Genomic DNA, 19,540 nt, shown 5'->3' with positions numbered 1-19,540 from the left:
GGCGGCGTTGCTTGTCTAGCTCTCAGCATGCAAATGGATCTTCGTTGTGGAGAGGGCAGCGCACAGACCCTCTCTCCCTGTCTATGTGTGTTGTGTGCACGAGTGGTAGGATCTGCAGGCGGCGTCTGTTTGTATGGCTCCACAGATCAGCGACATATTTAACCCTGGAATACAGAGACGACGGAAGGAGGGAGGAAGCTCCTTGCAGATCCACTTGGCTCTGGCGGACACTTCAGAGCGGCGTCTGTTGGGATTGTCCAAGTGGAGATAAATTAAATGAACAGCAAACTTAAGTTCTTTTTCGATTTAATTGGAATATGGCATTTGTAATGAGTCTGGAAGAAGGTGTTTCAAAATACGACCCTTATGTGGGAATTAAAATCTTTCGACTCCCATTTTAAATTTCATTTATTGATCTCTTAAATCTCTGCAAAATATTTCAAGATATTTAAGAATGAAGAATCCTCTATAGGCTTTGGTAAAAAAAACTTTATCTTTCGCATTTAATTTCATTATAATATTGTAATAATATTTGTATTATATAAGAAAGTTTTGGGTCTTCTTCGCCCGATAATTTACTTTGGGTCGTCGCCCGATATTTCAATCGAAGCATAAGTGGACAAGATATAAATATCTGACTGCCAAATAATTTCTGCAATTTCTTGATAAATCGCGGTCCCTTGAGGTTATTTTTTTGCATAAGCAAGTGATACGGTGGTTGGGCGAGGCGAAGGCGTAGGTTTCTGGCCCCCTTGTGTATATAGAGTATATGTATACATATGTATATAATAATGATACATAGTACGTTATGTACCTAAACATAATAAAAACCAAAGAATATCTTAATAATTGTTTTTATAATGTTAAGATGTTCTTATGACTACACTAATCAACAAAATTGAACTTTTTTGACGCCGTGAACCCAACAGAATTTTGTTTATAGATTTGGTGCTTTACAATTGTTTACTAATTTGTATTTTATTTTTTTTTTTCAAAAATTAGTTTATTTAAAAAAAATTTGTTTAATCTGGTATTTGTTGTACTTTCTTTTTCAAAATTAAGAATTTTTCGAGGTATTTTTTCCCGATATTTTGACTTTAAAAACTCGGGAAAAGTCTAAATAAATTCATTCCTTCTATATTTGTATTTGTATGGGTACATTAATTGGGCGTCGTTTAAGATACCGTTTCTAAAAATCTATGGATAAACGAATAAGGTACAGCTGTTTGACCACGCCTCTGAATTAGATCAGTTCTAGTATTTATATTTTATTCCATGTGAAGTACGCACTTAAAAATACAGTATCATCTTCGTTCCAATTTCACCACTTCGCACGTTTCTTTAGACAAGTTCTTACGGATTTCGACCTGGGTGGTCTTAAGTGTTTAGAATTCATAAATAAAATATTATTCTCTATATGAACTATAAATATATATATACAAAATATAATGTAAAAAAAAGAAACCCTTGAGTTCTATATAATTTCGTGGGCTATGCTCCAGAATTCTTTAAGAGAGTTCCAGCTCTTGTCTCGTTCTTTGTTTGTTCTTTCATCCACGCTACGATCAAGCCGATAGAACAGAATACCATTCTAATAAAGCAATAAATTCTCTACCTTCTAGCAAGCGACAAACTAATCAATAGATACAAATACAGATTGAGATTCAGATGCAGATACAGATACAGATACAGTGCGTGCTCTAAGCCGGATAAGCAGCTAGCACCGCTCTAGATTGAGTTAATGTCGGGGTAAAGCCGAGAGCCCGTAGGTGGTAGCAGAAGGTAGGACAGACGACAGACAGACAGGTAAACCGAGGAGAGGTACGGTATGCGGTCGTATGTCGTATGGTAGGTACAAAACAAATCCGAAATGCAAATGCAGCTTGAGCGTAAACTCTGATTGTGAACCGGAACCACCACCGATCGCCATGATCACTGGTTCAGAGAGAGAGAGAGAGAGAGAGAGAGAGAGAGAGAAACAGAAAGAGAGCGCGGCCTGCCTGCTCTGTGGTGGCTTGGTATCTGTATCTGTGATTCGTGGCTCTGGCCACTGGCACTGGGATCTGTCTGAGTCAGTAGGTTTTTGAACGCCGCTGAGAGCAGCTGCATTACAATTTTCGAGAAAACACGGGTATGGAGATGAAACTGAACAGAAACTTTAACAGAAACATCAGAAAGCATAGCTCAAGAGCAGCAGCAGCTACAGACTGCAGAGTATAGAGTGCAGAGTGTGGTGTGTGGCATGCAACACAAACACAATCGCAGAATGCAGTTCCCACAGCTGTGGAGGAGCTTCAAAAAAGTGCATGTACTGTCTGTGTTAGTGTGTATCTGCATCGGTGTGTGTGTGTATCTATGTGTGTGCGTACGAGTGTGCCTGTGTGTGTGAGTGTGTGTGTGTGTTTGTATAATAGAAATCTTGAACAATGCAGCTAAAAACAGCTTTAAAAACACACAAACAAAAAAACTGCAACAATGTGCAAATGAAAAAACAAGATTTCAGCGAAAATTACAACAACAAAAACAACAACCAAAAAGCAAGCAAACCCCGAGAACAAGCAAAAATTAATGGCCCGCAACGGAGCGGCGCGGGGCGGGAGGAGAGCGGCTGCTTGTCAAAAAAAAAAAAAAAACGAGTTTTCAAAGTGTCAAAGTGGCAGCAATAAATTTGAATACAGAACCCGAGAGAACTCCAGAGAGAACACCGATAAAGGAGCCAAAAGAATCACTTAAGTGTGCGGAAAGGGGTCGCCAGTCGTCGTTTCGTTTCGGCCTGGCCAACACACACTCCTGCCGCAGGTTGCTGTTGCCACAGAGAGAAACAGAGAGAGAGAGAGAGATAGAGAGAGCAAAAGCGCAACAGTGGCACAACAGATCCGATACGATACGATCTCCGCGATCCATTTCGTTCCATTCCGAAACCAAGAGATCTCTCCCTCTCTGGCTCTCCAAAAAAGAAAATACCTTAAAACCAGTTTCTTTTTTTTTTTTTTTTTTTTTTTTGAAAAAATGTATTGAAAGCAGCGGAGAAGGCAGCAGCAAGAATTGAAGTTGAAATGAAGTGCTCTCTGTGTTATGCGTTTGTGTGTGTGTATGTGTGTGTGTGTGAGACACATAGATACATCTAAGTATCGCTGTGTGGCTGGAAGATTGAATGTTCCACAGTGCAGAAGCTGCTGTGCAGATGCATTCAAAAAAGGAGTAGCTACCGCTGCAGCCGCTCCACAGATACAGATACTTTTTGACTTTAATTGCCATTCCCATGAGTGCAACAGAGACAACTCTATGGTGTGTTCCTGTCGGTGTGTGTATCTTTTAGAGTTATACGTTATGGTCGTGCCGAAATGAAATACAGCAAAAAAACACACACACACACACACACACGCACGCAGCCGAACCCGAACTACAAATAAAAAATTTGCATATAAACAAAAGAGCCGAGAAGAAAGCAATGCCAGAACCTGATCGAAACAGAACACCCCAATCCAATCCATATTCCAATCCGAATGAAACAGGAGACGAAGTTTAGATACCCTTGAAGTTTCAGAACAAGCTTTTAGTTTGGCCACAGGCATGGTCATATATATATATATATGGTATACGGTTTCTATCCGGCTAATTCCATGTTCAATCCATCTCTGAGATACGTAGTTTCGAATCTGAGACTCTACTTCAGATCAAGAGTATACTTTATATACCTTCCCACCACTATTAATTCGAGTATACTCTCTCGAAGGGTACAATACAAACCAAAGATCGTACAAAACGAGAAACCAAATTGAGTTTTTGGGTTTCGAGATTCAAGTGTTGGACAAAGTGAAATTTATGCGTGGGTTGACAAAAACATAAAGAAGAAAAAGCTACCATATACCGGTTCTGTAGAATACAGTTCCTGAAATGAGATGAAATATTCGTGGATTGTCCGTGCCATGCTGTGGGGTGGGGTGGAAGGTTATTCAACCTCTGTACATGCGAGAGACAGAGAGGGGGAGAGAGAGTGAGCTTAGCGAATAGATTAGATTAGATTGGATTGCACAACACAAGCCACACACAAGACACTGCCCCGTACTCGAAGTCACATCGTGAGATGTGATGTTGTTGGTGCACACAGAACACAGAACACACAACATCCAACATTCCACTTACTTAATTGTAAGTGCGGCTTGTTCCACGATAACGCACACATAACGACGAACCCAGCCCTCGGGAGGAAGTGGAACTATGTGGTTGTTGAAACTAATTTCGAATATGTCATGTCTGTGCCAGATAACGCGCCGAAAGTGATAGAGAGAGAGAGAGAGAGATCTCAGAGCAAACATATACAGGGACAGGGCACATTTCATCATTCTCTCATCGTTTTCTTTTCTGTTGCAGTTAGCTTTGTTGCAGCAGCACTCGTACCACCAACAAGACCACAATCATGGCTGTCTTTGGCATGGTCTCGGCCGTGTCCGGCTTCATCAAGATACGGTATCTGCTGGACAAGGCGGTCATCGATAACATGGTATTCCGCTGCCACTACAGGATCACAACAGCCATACTCTTCACCTGTTGCATCATTGTTACGGCCAACAACCTCATCGGTAAGTTAGCACCTCTCAGCAGTCCCCTCCGCCCAACCCAACCCCCCAAAATTAGTGCATCTATGCAAGTGATTATCACATGTGGAGAAGAGGAGCCCTTCTACGAGTGTTTGCGCTAACAATTGCAATATTATTGCTAATGCAGCACTAAATATCGTATCTGTTGCTCCACATCGTTTCGGTACGTTTGGGTTTTGACATCCGACTCGCTGCCACACAAAAGAACGAAACTCGTGCACAGCTTTCACAAATTGCGACCGCGAAACACGTTCATCGGATTTCAGCATAAAGCCATTTATATGAGTCATTCCCCCGAGACGCCGCAACGGGTGGTTGGACTGGAGGGGCGTGAAAATCAATGTATCCACGCCTCAGGAGAGTCCGTCCAAACGTTGAAGTATTTTTATGGGAAAGACCATTCAAGTGGCAGAACGAAACAGACTTTCGAGAGAACCATTGCTTAAAGAATCCGTATCCGAACCGGATCATTATTACAGCCAGAATGGGAAGAACCATTTCCCATGTGCCTCGACAAAAACGTTTAATTTGGTATTTTTCATCCCTTTCTAGAGTTCTTTTCTGGTGTTTCCAACACCATTATACACACAGATACTCGTGGGTTGATGATTTATTCTGCCAAATCGCTTTTGTAACCATTTCAAACAAAATTAAACCCAATCCCAAAGGCACTGCTTGTACAACGAAGCTTCAAGGCAAATATTTGTGCATTAAAAGTAGTGCTCTAAAAGCGTGGTACTGCCACAGACCAGACTCTGTGGGGCAGAGTCGCAGTCAAATATTGACTGACGGTTAGTTTCTGGGAATTCCCATTCCCCCCCGCACCCACGAAAACACTGACTTTCCTTCCTCTGGCAGAGTACGTACATATGTACGTGTTTCTATCTGTTTGGCCCCAAAAACTGAAGGCAGAGACAAAGTTAATGTTGAGGTTAACGTTGTGGCGCACCCAAAAAAAAAAGGAAAGAAATACAAAAAAGGTTTTCCCACAGCAGTTGCAGGAGGTTCCCTTGTTGTGGTTGGGGCAGATTTCTCGACGTCTGTCGACCGCACCCACCATAAACAAATTGTGCAGCAGACGAGAGAGAGAGAGAGGGAGAGAGAGGGAGGGAGCGGGAGAGACAGATTGCGCTCTAATGGCACTTGACGGTTGACGAACGACATTCGAGGCAGCAAATCCCATGCCACCCGTCGGTTGTGGATTTCCACTTGAATTGAATTTATGGCGAGGTCATATTTATATAAACAAATATCTTGTGAAATTATCTCTGATTGCAGGCGATCCCATAAGCTGCATCAACGATGGCTCCATACCGATGCACGTGATCAACACATTCTGCTGGATCACGTATACGTTCACGATACCCGGACAGCAGCACAGGCAGATTGGCACGGACGTCGCCGGCCCAGGATTGGGGAATGAATATGGCCAGGAGAAGCGCTATCACAGCTACTACCAGTGGGTGCCATTTGTGCTGTTCGCTCAGGTGAGTGGCCAAGAAACACCCAAAGAAAACCAACTCTAACTCTTCGTTTCTTTTCTCCTAAAGGGTCTCATGTTCTACATTCCCCATTGGATTTGGAAGAACATGGAGGACAATAAGATCCGCATGATTACCGATGGCTTGCGCGGAATGGTCACTGTCCCGGACGACTATCGTCGGGAGCGGCAGAATCGCATCCTCAAGTACATTGAGAGCAGTCTGAACACCCACAATGGCTACTCCTTCGCCTACTACATCTGCGAGCTGCTGAACTTTGTGAACGTGATTGTCAACATTTTCATGGTGGATAAATTTCTGGGCGGTGCTTTCATGTCCTACGGCACGGATGTGGTCAAGTTCTCGAGCATGGATCAGGATAAGCGCTTCGATCCGATGATTGAGATATTCCCGAGGCTCACCAAATGCACATTCCGTAAATTTGGTCCCAGCGGTTCCCTACAGAAGCACGACACGCTCTGTGTACTGGCCCTGAATATTCTCAACGAGAAGATCTACATATTTTTGTGGTAAGTAGAACGGATGGAACGGCTCTCTATTTTGTTTGAGTTGTCTACAAGTTTCCTTTTTTTGGTTTGCTCCAGGTTCTGGTTCATTATTTTGGCCACCATTTCGGGGGTGGCTGTGCTCTATTCATTGATGGTGATCATGATGCCCACCACCCGAGAGACGATCATCAAGCGTTCGTATCGCTCCGGTCAGCGCAAGGAAATCGCTTGTCTTGTCCGGCGCTTGGAGGTAGAAATCGCACTATCCACAAATTTCCCCTGTCGATCCAGTGCTCATCTTTTGTGTTTGCTTTACAGATTGGTGACTTCTTGATCTTGCACTTCCTAAGCCAGAATCTCAGCACGCGATGCTATTACGATATGCTGCAGCAGTTGTGCAGTCGTCTTGGTACCTCGCGCACCCCATCGGCCCCATCGACACTGGAAATGAATCCCATCAGCCATCCCATCTATCCGCCAGTACAGAACTTTCCCGGCGGCAAGGAGACGGAGGCATAAGACGGAGGACTCTCCCGAGCAAACGGAGTGACGCTTCTGAACAATGATTTCAATGATTTCTCAATAATATTTGTAGGCAGAAGAGACAGAACAGGAGGAAGGGAGAGTCGTGTGTCGTGTCGTGTGGTGTCGTGTTTCCATATCTAGAACTAAGACTGTTTCGAGCTACTTTTTGGATGAATCAATTAAATAATAATTTATGTGAAATTTATATATAGAAAAATTGAATGAAAATACATTTTTAAGAGACAGGTGCAGACACACAGGTACAGATACAGATCAGATCAGATACATGCTAATAGATACACAGAGAGAGAGAGAGAGAGATAGAGAGAAAGAGTGCAATTTGTAGGTTGAAGAACGAAGGATAATGATGGTAGATTCGATTGAGTATAAGAGATCCCATCGTTAACAATGATGCGCCATTTAAATATACATTTAAGTTTAACAATTAGATCGATTCCATACAGAAGACAGAGGAACAGAACAGAATAATCAGCTACATTTATCGCTCACGCACGCTCACGAAACGTTGATCTATTCTATATACAAAATTGTAGTAATCGAAAGATATATGATATATATATATATATATATATATATGATATATATGAGGTATATGAGTATATACATATATGCAATGCTCTCGCTATTTTGTCCTAACATTTAGTCTACAAATATATATCGTTAATTTTAAGGAATTTTGTTTATAACAAAATTATTGTGATTATTGCTAGAAAAGAACACATTTTACATAAAAAAACAAAGCAAAAGAGAACCCAAGCAAGCGCTATCCCAAGTTCAAAGTTGTAATAAATATTCTATATACAATTTCAGACACAAAACCCTACGTAATTCTTAAATACTCGCATATAAAGATGGTGTGGTAGAGCACGAGGGAAAATAGTGCGAAGAGCTTCTAATCTGTTGTGGATAGAGTTATTAACTATTCCGTAATGCGATCTATGTATTTCTTTATACATTTCTCAACATTTGTATTACGTTTTTGGAACGTTTTCAAGTATCCACAGGGATATGCTGGTCAAATAGCATAATTCCATTAGCAGAACACATTCCATGGTTCCACGTTCACGCGTGACTGGTTATTTGCCATTCAGTTGAAAAGAAAAACAGCTGATTTTCTGTTTTCATGCAATAATTGTACTGTAGTCTCATCAAATTTTTTAAATTTGCAATATTTAAACAAATTGGAAATATTTTTGATATTTTCAACCAATAAATCAGCTGTTTTGAGTTATTTCCCCTAATTTATGTTGAAAGATTATAATATTTCATCGTTAAAAATCTCGTATCCGTTCGCTTCGGGTACATTTGTACTGCAAATCAATGTCATTCGCATAATTTGATCATCTGACAATGAACATCACTGTTCCCTTCGACATAATAGATAATTCAGGCACAGAATACTTCCCCCCTCAGAAGAAGTTCGTCATTATATTACAAACTCGAGTTACTTACCGATTTCCCCAGTCGATTTTGGAAACCACCACCATTTGCAGCTCCAGTGTCTGATCCTGGGTCATGGTGGCACTCAACAGTTCCCGACGACTCTCCAATATGGAAAACATTACTTTGCGCAGGGTCTGAAATTTGTAGGCCTCGCGGTCCTGCAAGCAAAAGGATATACAAACGTATAATTCTGGTATCTAATTGGGTATACCGATATGCCAACACTTACCACATAGAGACGCTTCCAGATCTCGGACCATTCGCGTAGGACCTGCGTGCATTCAGCCACCACGGGATCGATCTTCGACAGATCCTTGATGTGTATGTACGTCTTGGGGAAGAGACCAACGGCACGGGATTTGCGCGGACAGGAGCCGCGATACCAGTGCGTGCACTCCTCCACAATGTCCACGGAGTCGCCCACATCGAGAGACAGGCCGAAGCGGACATCGCCATGCCAGTTGTGGATGGCTATTGGAGAAGATGGAAAGTTTGTCTTAGATCAAGTTTGAAGTTACAACCAGTTGCGTTTTCCCCCTCTTTTTGGCCATGACATTGCCCCGGGGTGTGGCAATTAAAGTGCCCCCATGAGTGGCCACTTGAGCATGCCACGAGTGGCACAGCAACAATAAATACTTCAGCTATAAATAGGCAAAATGGCTATGAAAAGAAAATACGATGTATACGAGTCCATTGGGGGACGGGATGGATGGAACAATGGAGGAGCAGCACTTGGCAATCAAACACTTTGGTTTCATATCGAAGCAGGAGCTGGACGATTGAAAATGGTAGAGAATGAGCTCAAGATGGATATGAATGTCGATGTGGTTATGGATACGGATACGTATGGATGCAGCGCCAGGCAATGAAAGCTGCTCCGCAATGCTGGATGTGCAGTGGCTATGGCAACCTTTACACAGAAAGAATTTGTAGAGAGCTCCTTTTTAACTCCAGGAAATGAATACATATGATCTCTTGAGCAGTCAGAAGCGATCCATCGAGTATCTACCCTTTTCTATAAGACGGTTTATTGGGGAGTTTCAGTTTCCGAATTACATATTTCTTCAAATAGAAGTATTTGGTATAAGATGTTGCTATTTTTGTTCCAATTTCTGGTCAAAAAGATAACAAAAATCAAGAATAAACCACTCGGAAACATTTTTGTCAAAGAACACGTCGCTGACTATAAGATCGTTAATTTTAATTCTAATGTTTCTATTATATTATCTGAATATTTTAAGATTCTAATGCACAATAGACCTTCTAAAGAATTTTTTAAAAGGTATGAGACTCGGCACAAAACTGGTTTTAATTTATTTACTTATCAAGTGATTATCCACTTCAGCATTCGAACAATTATTTTCAGAGTTCAGTACTGAGAATAAATTGCTGTGCTGCATAGAATTATGTGCACTTCTAAATGGATAAATCCCCTTGCCTCTGCCCCTGAATCTAGCCTAAAAAATGCCTCTCTTAAGTTATTTTTATTGAATTTTCTCGCAGTGTATGAATTACAAATGCACGTCACATAGTCTGTAGTCTGGGGAGGCGCCGCCAGTAGGAGGAGGAACTTGGGCCATGCTTCTAGGGTGGTGCTGATGGCAATGGCGATGGTGGTTCTGCTGTTTCTGCTGCTGCTGTGGGCTGCCTCTGTGTGCTGCATGTTGATGTGGCAGTGTGTGCTCCCTTCTTGTTGAAAGACAAACGAGCGAGCAACGGCATGAGCATATCAACGAAAGGAGCTAATAAAACGCACGCCCAGACAGACAGACAGACAGACAGAGTGGGGGGAGTGGGGGGAGTGGGTGGCTGTTGAGGATGAGATGGAAAATGAAATGCTTCAGTGGCATGAAAATGGGCAAACTGCTTCCTGTTGTTGCCGCATGGTGTGTCTGTTTTATGGGTTTTGTTCAAGAGCTCGTTCTCTCTCTGTCTCTCTCTCTTTCTCTTCAACCATCCTTCAACCGCATCTAACCGGCTTCAATTTGTGATTCTGCAGACAGATTTTAAATGAATTCTGAGAGCGAGTGATGCTAAATAGCGAAAATTGTATAATTTAAAATGCCAGTTGAAGATCCGGCGGCACTTCATCATGCTTCTCCGGGGCAGGCAAACACACTCCGGAAAATGAGAGTACAGTCCGCGGAGAGGGCCGGGGCTGCTCTGCTGAGTAGGCAGAATGCCAGCCAAGCGTTTGCACTATTTGGGTCACTCACATTAGCGGAAAGGCGTCAGCCTGGCAAGCGCCCAAGTGCGCCCAGAACACAGCCCCAAAGTCCACACCCAGTGGCCCAACAAAAGCTCCCCATCCCATTCCAAGGCATAGCCATAACCCTATCCGTATCCACCCCTTCCATGCCCACAACAAGGAATACTTTTAATGAGCATTTAGCTGGCTTTCAAAATTTAATATTAAATTTCATTAAATTGTCATGGGGTGGAGGGGGGTGGTATCCCCACATTTAATTACTTTTATGATGAATGCATCATATCATATCCCAAAAGGCTTCCTCTCCACGGGAGCTTACATCATTCCCAGACCGAAAAAAAAGGCAAAAGATAGATAAAAAGAGGATACAGGGGACACAGAAAGAAATAGGCAGAGGGACACTGAAAGAGAGAGAGCGAGAGAGAGCACAATGCACACTCCGCCAACAAGTTCGCAATGTCAACAAAAAACGTATTTAAATAAAAAGTCGTTAAGGCAAGTGCATGCAAAAAGGATAGAGAGCAAGGCAGAGGGAGGGGAAGGAGGGAAGAGAACGACACAACAAAAGAGAGCAAAACAAACCCAGAGAAAGAGGCCCAGGTGGAGGGACGGGACAGGCGCAAATAAATTTATATTAAATGAAAAAAGGAACTTCCGTGCACCGAAGCTTGTATGGCCTTTGACGTTTTATGGTTTAAGGGAAAACTCAGTGAGTCTTTAGCCAAAAACCTTAAAAACTGAGGCGCAATACAAATCGCCATACAGGCACACGTAGTTCGACATTAAGACAATCGTTACACAGTCTCTATATAGAAACATATGTAAATACAGTCGCACTACCGTACTAACAAAACTAACATTACTGAAATTATTTTTTTTCTTTTTCTAATAAATCTAAGATTTACAATATCTAAAAATTTAATTTTAAGTAACTTTTCCTCAAAAAAATTAATTATTTTTAGTGCGTCTATTCTAGTGACCAAGAAAAAAGTACCTTATTTAACACAGCTTTAAGAAACTGTTTAAAAAACGTTATTCTGCTAAATTTCTCTATTTTTTCGAACAACCCCTTTTAATCCGTCAGTAAAGCGCATAAATACATTTTGTTCTCAAATACTTCCTTCTCTGCGCTGCAAACATCCTCTCATAATCCTAATACCCCTTGATAAGGGTATAGTAAAATAGCAGGGCAGGGCCAGGGTTGGTTAGGGAGAGGGGAGGCTCAAGAATTTAATTAATTAATTGTGTTATAACCCAACAAAGCGAGGTCGCCCACAAAGTGGAACTCTCTTTGGCAGCGGAAAGGGAAACCATCAGGAAATTTGGGTCAAGTGGTTTTTTTCGTGGCCACATTTGAAATCGGTTTGGAATATTATTTAAATCATATTTTTATGAGAAGAAAAAGAAAAAAAAAAAGAAAAAAAGATAAATCCACACTACACTGTGGGCTTCGCATTAGCAGAGCAAGGTTTCGATCCTCGGACCTCTGGGTTATGGGCCCAGCACGCTTCCACTGCGCCACTCTGCTTGCTGTCCATATGACGGCTAGAACATCGTATTGTGCGAAATCATATCCGAACTGTGTGTTTGCATATACAGTACAGAACATACATATGTAAGTCTGGAATCTTATCTACTATATATGTACAGTGCGGATAATAATGTTAGGCAAGCGAACATCCTTATCTCAAACATTAACACGTTTAAAGAAAATCTAAAATGAATAGAAGTATAACAAATTGCATAAATATTAAATAAAATATATTTATTATAATTACAAGGCTTTGACCTTTTATGATGTACATATGTATGTATTCATCTTTAATACCCGAAATCCCGCTCTTTTTCAGAGAATCTACAATAGTGTACCTTAGCTTTTTTCCAATTTCTTGAGATGATAGTGCCCGATTGAGATATCTCGTTTAAGTCTGAATGTCGTTTTATTCATGTTTGGATTATGCATAAGTTCTCTATGCAACATCTCTTCTATCAAAATACCACACAAATGAAAATTAATTTAAAATACCAATATCAATAAATAACGAGGGGGAACGTTGTGATTTGCTGCTGCGACCGCAACTCTACATTTATACATTTATCCTACATGGTCTAATTATGCCGAACATGAACGTTTTAGGGTTATATGTCATAATTATAACTCCCTCTGTCATACCTTATCCCCTGAACTATCCCTTAAACTAATAGCATGCAATATTTATAATCACCTAAATTTAATTAACTTTTAACTTCTCTTTTTTCCTCCTTTGTAATTAAGTACCATTATTAACAGATAATTTTTAATTTAATAAATAAATAAATAGTCAGTATGGCTCTCCTCCAGCTGACGACGCTTACATTGAGCGACAAAGAGGGCGTGCGAGAGAGACAAAAAATACTCGGAACCTGTCGTCGGGCGCTGCGCAGCCACTAAAAATTGATTTTTTTCTTTTTTGGTTATAATAATGATCCGATCTGATCCAAATTTGGCAATCTGGTAGATATAGCCATTCCCTATGAGTCTGCGTATTTTTAAAATTGTGGATGCCACAGAATTTCGTCCTTTGTGTGGGCGGAAGGGGACAGATAACCGATTTTCCATGGAAATAACCATCTCATATCAAATCGCTACTGTTCTAATTCTAAATTCGGGTACTATCCCGAATTCGAAGCTTTAATCAAAATTGATGATTAATTTTGAGTTTTCTATTTTGCGCGTATCTTATCAATGTTATTATGTACACAAAAATAAAGTGGATTAAGAAGAGTAGTTGCCGGGGGTTTAGAAGTACATACATATGTTTTTATGTGCATTTTTACATCTCTTTATAGCAGGAAGCCTGACCCAAATGTCAATCAGATGTCATTGTCATTACCATTGTCGGAATAATGGAGTTGCCTGAATGCCTGATGCTGTCAAACTAGTTCTGAGGCAGTATCTATCCGAACAAAACAAATGAAAAGTTTTGCACTCCATCTACAGCCTCATCTCCCATCTCCCTCTTCAGAGAGCGAGAGAACTCTCCATTGTCAAGTGGTTTCTGTGCCCATCAGTCATATATTATATCTTTACGGTACGTATGTACATATATCTTTTAAATGTATATAGTATCCGTATGGGGATGTACGTGTAAGCATGTGGATGGGGCCTGGCAAAATATTTGCTTATTATATGCATTTTGTTTCTGTCATTGTTGCTGGCATTATTGTAATTAAATGCATTGCATATGCCACTTAATTGAATGTTGCTCTTTTTTTATGCAATTTCTGTTCGGTTTTGTACACCCTTTGAGAGAGTATTATGATGTTGACCAGATGCCTGTAGCCCAGGGAATGAATCAAGAGCACAGTTCCTGATATTTTATCGCTTTCTGAATGACACCGAAATGCACCGATCTATCTTTAGTACAGGTTTATTTAGAGTTTTCTCAGAGATTCTAAATTTTATCATCTTTTGGAAAGATTCATGATGTTTCATGATCTTCTGCAAGAGTGTAAATGCCTCGGCATTTCCTTTTTGTTTATTTTTGTATCGAAATGAGCATTCGAAATCCACATGGTGCACATTTGGCGCTGACCATTTGTTTGCTCATTTCGCCCCCAAATGGAGACGAATTCAGACGAATCAATAAGCGGCGACTGTTGTCCCTCCTGTCCCATGTTTGGACGATACCTCGAAGCCGGAAGCCGCATTAAACACACACTTGTCGATTATTTTTACAATATTTACTCATCATTACGATAATTATTTAAACACTTTATCTATGGGCGGGCTGGCCGCCAGCAGGTGAGGGCGTAGTAGAAATTACTATACGGTTTTCTTATCAATAAGTGTAGCCCTAGTCGAGCCCCTCTTCAATGGATTTCATTCATTTGACATTAACATAAATCAGACAACGGATGGTTGGGAATGGAAGTGGGGTTGGGGTTGGGGACACTTTTCCCATCCGGAAATGTGACCGATAATGCGGCCAAAATGGGGGGAAATGTACAATAGATAATTTTTATCAGTGTGTGCGTGTGCTTGGGTTGTTAATCACACAATGTCCCTCCCCTCACCCAAATGGCGATTCATGAATAAATCGTTAAAGACGAATTATGGAAGTACAAATCAACTGCCGAAATGGAGATGGAAATGGAAGAGAGAGAAGTCACACACGGAAACAGAAACAGAAACAGAAACAATGTAAGAATGGTAGAGATGAGAGTGTCTCGACCAAATGGATACTCCCTATGCATTAAATATTCGTGGATTCTCTATCGGTTTTAATGATCCCAATTCGTTGATTTCTAGTGAATGGTTAATCAATTGTTATATTTTTTTTTCGTCTTACTCTAATTTCTACCCTTTGATGGAGGCACGCGACCAACGGCGGTAGCACGTGTCATGCGGACATCGGTAGGTCGGGCGGAAGGTTAAGTTTGGGGTCGTTTGGGCCGTATGAGTCCTGGAACCTTTTTATACGATAAACTAGGATACTCTAGTGTTTATAGCCTCGAATATGTCCGGGGACATGCGGATCTAAGCTTGAGATCTACTCCAATGATCATCCTGAGCAAGGAAATATATTTCAAGGGCGCACAGGCTCTTACATACCCTTGTGCCCCACAATAACAGGGTATACAAAAAAAAAGGAAAGAAAAACGTTGCCGCCAAGCATATTAAACAATGGAATGGAAATGAATCAATTTTATGCGCACTCATGTTCACTTGTGTGAGTCTTTTGTGAGTGTTTTGTGTGAGTGCGTGTGTGTGTGTGTGTGTGTGTTCTGGGGAAGGAAGCGCCTGCACAAATTTGTGCGCGCACAACTCAAACTCAAACGCAACTCCGGACCGGGGCCGCTCCATTGGCCAAATGCATAAAATGAATATTAAATTAAAGTTGAAACTGAAATTGCCGCAGCGACAGCGGAATTCACTGGAAAAGGCAGACCGACATCGGCGGCAGCAGCAGCAGCAACATCCGGTGGATAGGCTGAGGCTGAGGCAGGGCTTCCTTCTAGCTAAAACTTTTGCCAAAAAAAAAAAAAAAAAACTTTCGTAAACTAAACGCAAACGCAGCACAGATTCAGCTCCAGCTTTAGCTACAGTTTCCAGATGGAACTGACCCGAATACGCCAGGCCGAGGGTTGCACCTAATTCTGGATTCTGGGTGAGGGTGTGATTGGGACTGGGACTGGGAGTGGGACTCGACTGTAAAGTTGTCGCCCGCCAGTGTGTGCACTCGACAGACAACAACAAAAAAACGGTATGCAGCACAACGGTAAGATAATTACTTCAGCCACGAGACGAAGGGGAAAAGCGACCAAGAGCAAGAGAAGAGGGGACGATTTAGGGAAAGAGACAAAGAGTGCGCTCTGGTAATAAAGTCATTGCCCAGCACGTGGCAGAGGAGGAGGCGGAGAAGGAGGAGGATGACAACGGACAACGGGCATTGTGCAAGGTTAGGGCGTTGGCTTGACAGCGCTCCCAGAGCGCCGGGACGTGCTGCGCTAATGATGTTATCATGAACTTTCCCGATGCGATGTCTGATGGAGTGACTGATTGATTTGTGTAAACTTTGACCGCTCTCATGTCACTCGCTGCTGCTGGCGGGTATTCAATGTAGAGCAAGCAATCAGGAAAAGAACACACAATGAACTGCCTTCACAGACGATCGCTTTGGGAACTGGAACAACAACATCGAAGCAATAAAATAAAAAATATATAAACATGGTAAGATATGTACTAGAAACATAGATGAAACGAATTTGAGGTACCCTTGAAGAGAGGTACATATTACAAACTATTATTAATATTATTCCCTTTTTTTGTGCACAATCTGTTTACAGTTTAGATAGCTATCTTTTATTTCTGTCGAATCTTTATGATAGTCGGCACACTTTTACTCAGGGTATAACATGCAACATCATTGAGAATTGGCGCTTATCTGGACAGGAACCCATTCAAGCAGAACAATGAATGAAACTTGGCACAGAATCTTCTTTCTGCTGGAAGACAGGGGGGGAGGGGCTCTCTTTGTTGCCCCCTGCCACTGGCCCCTACAGTAATTTGTTAAGCGTTGCCATTGATGCGAAAAGTGTGACGAACACGAAGATAATGTGAAAATGCAACAGAAAAGAGAAAACAAAAAACAGTTGAATGCGAGAAATGTGAACAAAGAGGGAAAGAGACAGAAGTGAGAGAAAGATCTACATTTTATATGCTTTCGCACTAGAGTCCATTCCATTACATCTCTATCTCTCTATATCTCTCTCTCTCTCTCTCTCTCTTGAGTTTGGCTTCTCTCGCGCTAGTTGCGTCTACAAATGCATAAATGAGCTTTCGCAAAAGTGCTCTCAGGATATCCTTCACCTTACACAAATACACCTTGGTTAAGCTCTTATCAAAAGTGGATTTTCCTTCCAAGTAAGTATACAGCCAACACTGGCAGCCGCAGAATTGTGGCCACCACTCCACAGCAACGTGCAACGTACAAAACTGTAATTAGAAAAGCATTTAAATTGGCAACACCTGGCACAAAGGCAATTGGCAACGCGACAGCAACAGCAACAGTGTGGATGGTCGGGAGGGGGCGACGGCTGTGTGGGAAACGTCGAGTGGTTGCCTGACGAAGCGAGGGAGCGAAAACTGTGTGGGAAAAGGGAGGTACGTATAAACACATCAAATCGCTGCGCTCGGCAGCAACAAACATGCAAGAAATCTCTTTGAGAAAGACGAACAAACGGGCGGAAGGACGGATGATGATGATGATGATGCTACAGACGACTCGTGTGTATATAAAAATAAGCTGAAAAATCGCTTTTCCTCCCCTGCTGCCCTGTGAGGGGGTGGTTGGTTGTCTGGATGCTGCTTTCCGTCGTTTCGCGGAAAAAACTGTGAATCAACGCGAAAGGCAACAACAATAACAGAACAAAACAGAACAGAACACCAACGTAACGGTGTAAAAGCGCACGTGACGCATACCCCTCCTGCCATCACATCCCAGCCCTTCATGCTGTGCTCCCCAGTGGGTGGGTGGGGGAAAAGGTATATCAAGTAAAAGGTGAAACAGTTCGGGAGAGCGAGCACCAAAGAGCAAGCTCTGCCTTACTATTTGTTAGGAGGATATCCCTACACAAACACACACACACAAATGCACACCAACCCCAAATGCCTCCTCTTCTTTTGTACAATTACAATACTAACCAACTCCGTATTTGTTGTTCGATGGTATCCACATTTTGTTGTCTTTGTTGTTGTTCCTTCTACTGCTACTGTTACTCCAGCTGCTGTTGTTGTTGTTGTTGTTTTTGGTTGATGGCGAAAATCCAATTTTGCAATAATCCCAAAAACCTTCTGCCGGCCACTCCCTATGTGGTGGGGGCCCTCTTCCCTCTCAGCGATACTGTGTCAGCGGAGTTCCTTTTTATATGACAATCGGATGATGGCAATCGCACATTTTGAGGCGGAAGATTTGCTTTGGATTTGCATTTATTTATTTCTCATTTCGTATCCACCATCTTTACACACACACACACAAATGTACGCACGGCGCACGGCAACTTTCGCTTTTGCTGTTGCCTTGCCTGCAGCGCCCTCTCTCGCGCTTGCACTCTCGTATTCGCACAGTGGGGCTGGCTGGCCTGCTTGATTAATAAACTACTAGCTATACTACAAAAAGCAGACAACAACAACGACAAGACCCACTGCCACTTGTCTACGACATTGCTGATTGGAGTGGAGGCCCAGTGCAACAGAGTTGATGATTATCCGCCACTTATGCTCTCCTCCGTACGAGAGTGTGTACGCAAGGTGCAAGCGAATGGGTGGTTGGATGGTGGTAGGGGGGGATGGGACTAATGTCGTCTCAAAGTGGTTGCTTTTGTTACGTTTTTCACGGACCCGCACACAAAATCAAGAAAATCAATACGAATTTTGGGTTCTCCAGCAGATTCTTAAGTGTCGATTTTGGTTTTTTTTGTTGACTTTTGACTTCTCGAATAACAATAAACTTGTTGTTGTTGTCGCCCACTCGCGTCGCGTCGGCGCTATATTTAATTTATTTGATAATTTCGCCAATAACGAACGTCCGGACAGGGATCCAAACAAATGCGTTTAATTTATCCACTGCAGTTTTTACTTATTTATTTTCTGGACGCGCACTAGTTGGATGTTTTGGCGAATTCGCATACGCTTTTTTTTGATCAATTCCTCCTCACATTCCCGTTGCCGTTGCACGGATCTAAATTAAAGGGGGAAGTATTAACCGTTGCTTTTATCCCGCCGCTCTCCACCGAATCTCTAAAATCTCGACAAAATCAACGGAAATTCAGAAGAAATTCGACAAGATTGCGCTGTTTCGCGGTTCGCGGCAGAATTTTCTCTGCCAGCGCCGACTTATTGGCAGTGGGACCGCGGATTTATCGGTAAAATATACCGTCCGACCCTCAGAAATATACCAAAATATACTATCTCGTTTTAAAAATATACCGTAAATATTCTGACGATTTCAAGTTCCATCATACATATTTCTCGCTTTTGATATTCCGTCGAATATTACTAGCAAGATAAAACTGTCAGCCCTAAGCACATAGTTTTATCCGATTAATGAATCAATTTTCTACTTGACTGACTTGTTTTAAATACTTGGGTTTTGTCTAAAAAAAGGTCTAAAAACTTAAGAGAAAAATCGTTCCTATTGATCAATTTAGATATTCGTTGAAATAATGTTGACTAACTAAAACCCTTAGCTCTGGCCACAAAATGTTAGT

General features: G+C 41.8%; 2 protein-coding genes and 1 non-coding gene across 5 annotated transcripts in view; 1 reads left to right on the top strand and 2 right to left on the bottom strand.

Moving 5' to 3' along the window:
• LOC108155243 (dedicator of cytokinesis protein 3) overlaps positions 1 to 19,157 on the bottom strand; it is a 30,241-nt gene extending 11,084 nt beyond the window's left edge. For all 3 annotated transcript variants that reach the window (XM_017285933.2, XM_017285934.2, XM_033388591.1), the window contains exons 1-3: positions 17,976 to 19,157; positions 8,810 to 9,051; positions 8,590 to 8,738 (exon numbers count right to left, since the gene is read on the bottom strand). In XM_017285933.2, coding sequence (XP_017141422.1) covers positions 8,590 to 8,738; positions 8,810 to 9,051; positions 17,976 to 18,009 — 425 coding nt within the window. In that variant the 5' untranslated portion in view covers positions 18,010 to 19,157. The remainder of the gene's footprint in view (positions 1 to 8,589; positions 8,739 to 8,809; positions 9,052 to 17,975) is intronic.
• LOC108155249 (innexin inx3) lies at positions 2,030 to 7,955 on the top strand. Its single transcript, XM_017285941.2, has 6 exons — positions 2,030 to 2,131; positions 4,375 to 4,583; positions 5,880 to 6,088; positions 6,152 to 6,612; positions 6,688 to 6,841; positions 6,910 to 7,955. Exons 2-6 carry the CDS (start codon positions 4,421 to 4,423, stop codon positions 7,108 to 7,110), a joined length of 1,188 nt encoding a protein of 395 aa, XP_017141430.1. The 5' UTR covers positions 2,030 to 2,131; positions 4,375 to 4,420; the 3' UTR covers positions 7,111 to 7,955.
• On the bottom strand, positions 12,246 to 12,317 carry Trnam-cau. Its single transcript has one exon. It is a non-coding gene; the product is annotated as a tRNA-Met (tRNA).
• Positions 19,158 to 19,540: the final 383 nt, after the last annotated feature.

The sequence above is a fragment of the Drosophila miranda genome, chromosome 2 (genome assembly GCF_003369915.1).
Source record: "Drosophila miranda strain MSH22 chromosome 2, D.miranda_PacBio2.1, whole genome shotgun sequence".
NCBI lineage: Eukaryota > Metazoa > Arthropoda > Insecta > Diptera > Drosophilidae > Drosophila > Drosophila miranda.
This window is presented reverse-complemented; position numbering and strand designations above follow the sequence as displayed.

Excerpts from the sequence above, each read along its gene's own strand:
- LOC108155249 (XM_017285941.2), top strand. The coding sequence starts at position 4,421 with ATGGCTGTCTTTGGCATGGTCTCGGCCGTGTCCGGCTTCATCAAGATA. Across the intron at positions 4,584-5,879 it reads TACGGCCAACAACCTCATCG|GCGATCCCATAAGCTGCATC; the intron begins GTAAGTTAGCAC and ends CTCTGATTGCAG. Across the intron at positions 6,842-6,909 it reads GTCTTGTCCGGCGCTTGGAG|ATTGGTGACTTCTTGATCTT; the intron begins GTAGAAATCGCA and ends TTTGCTTTACAG.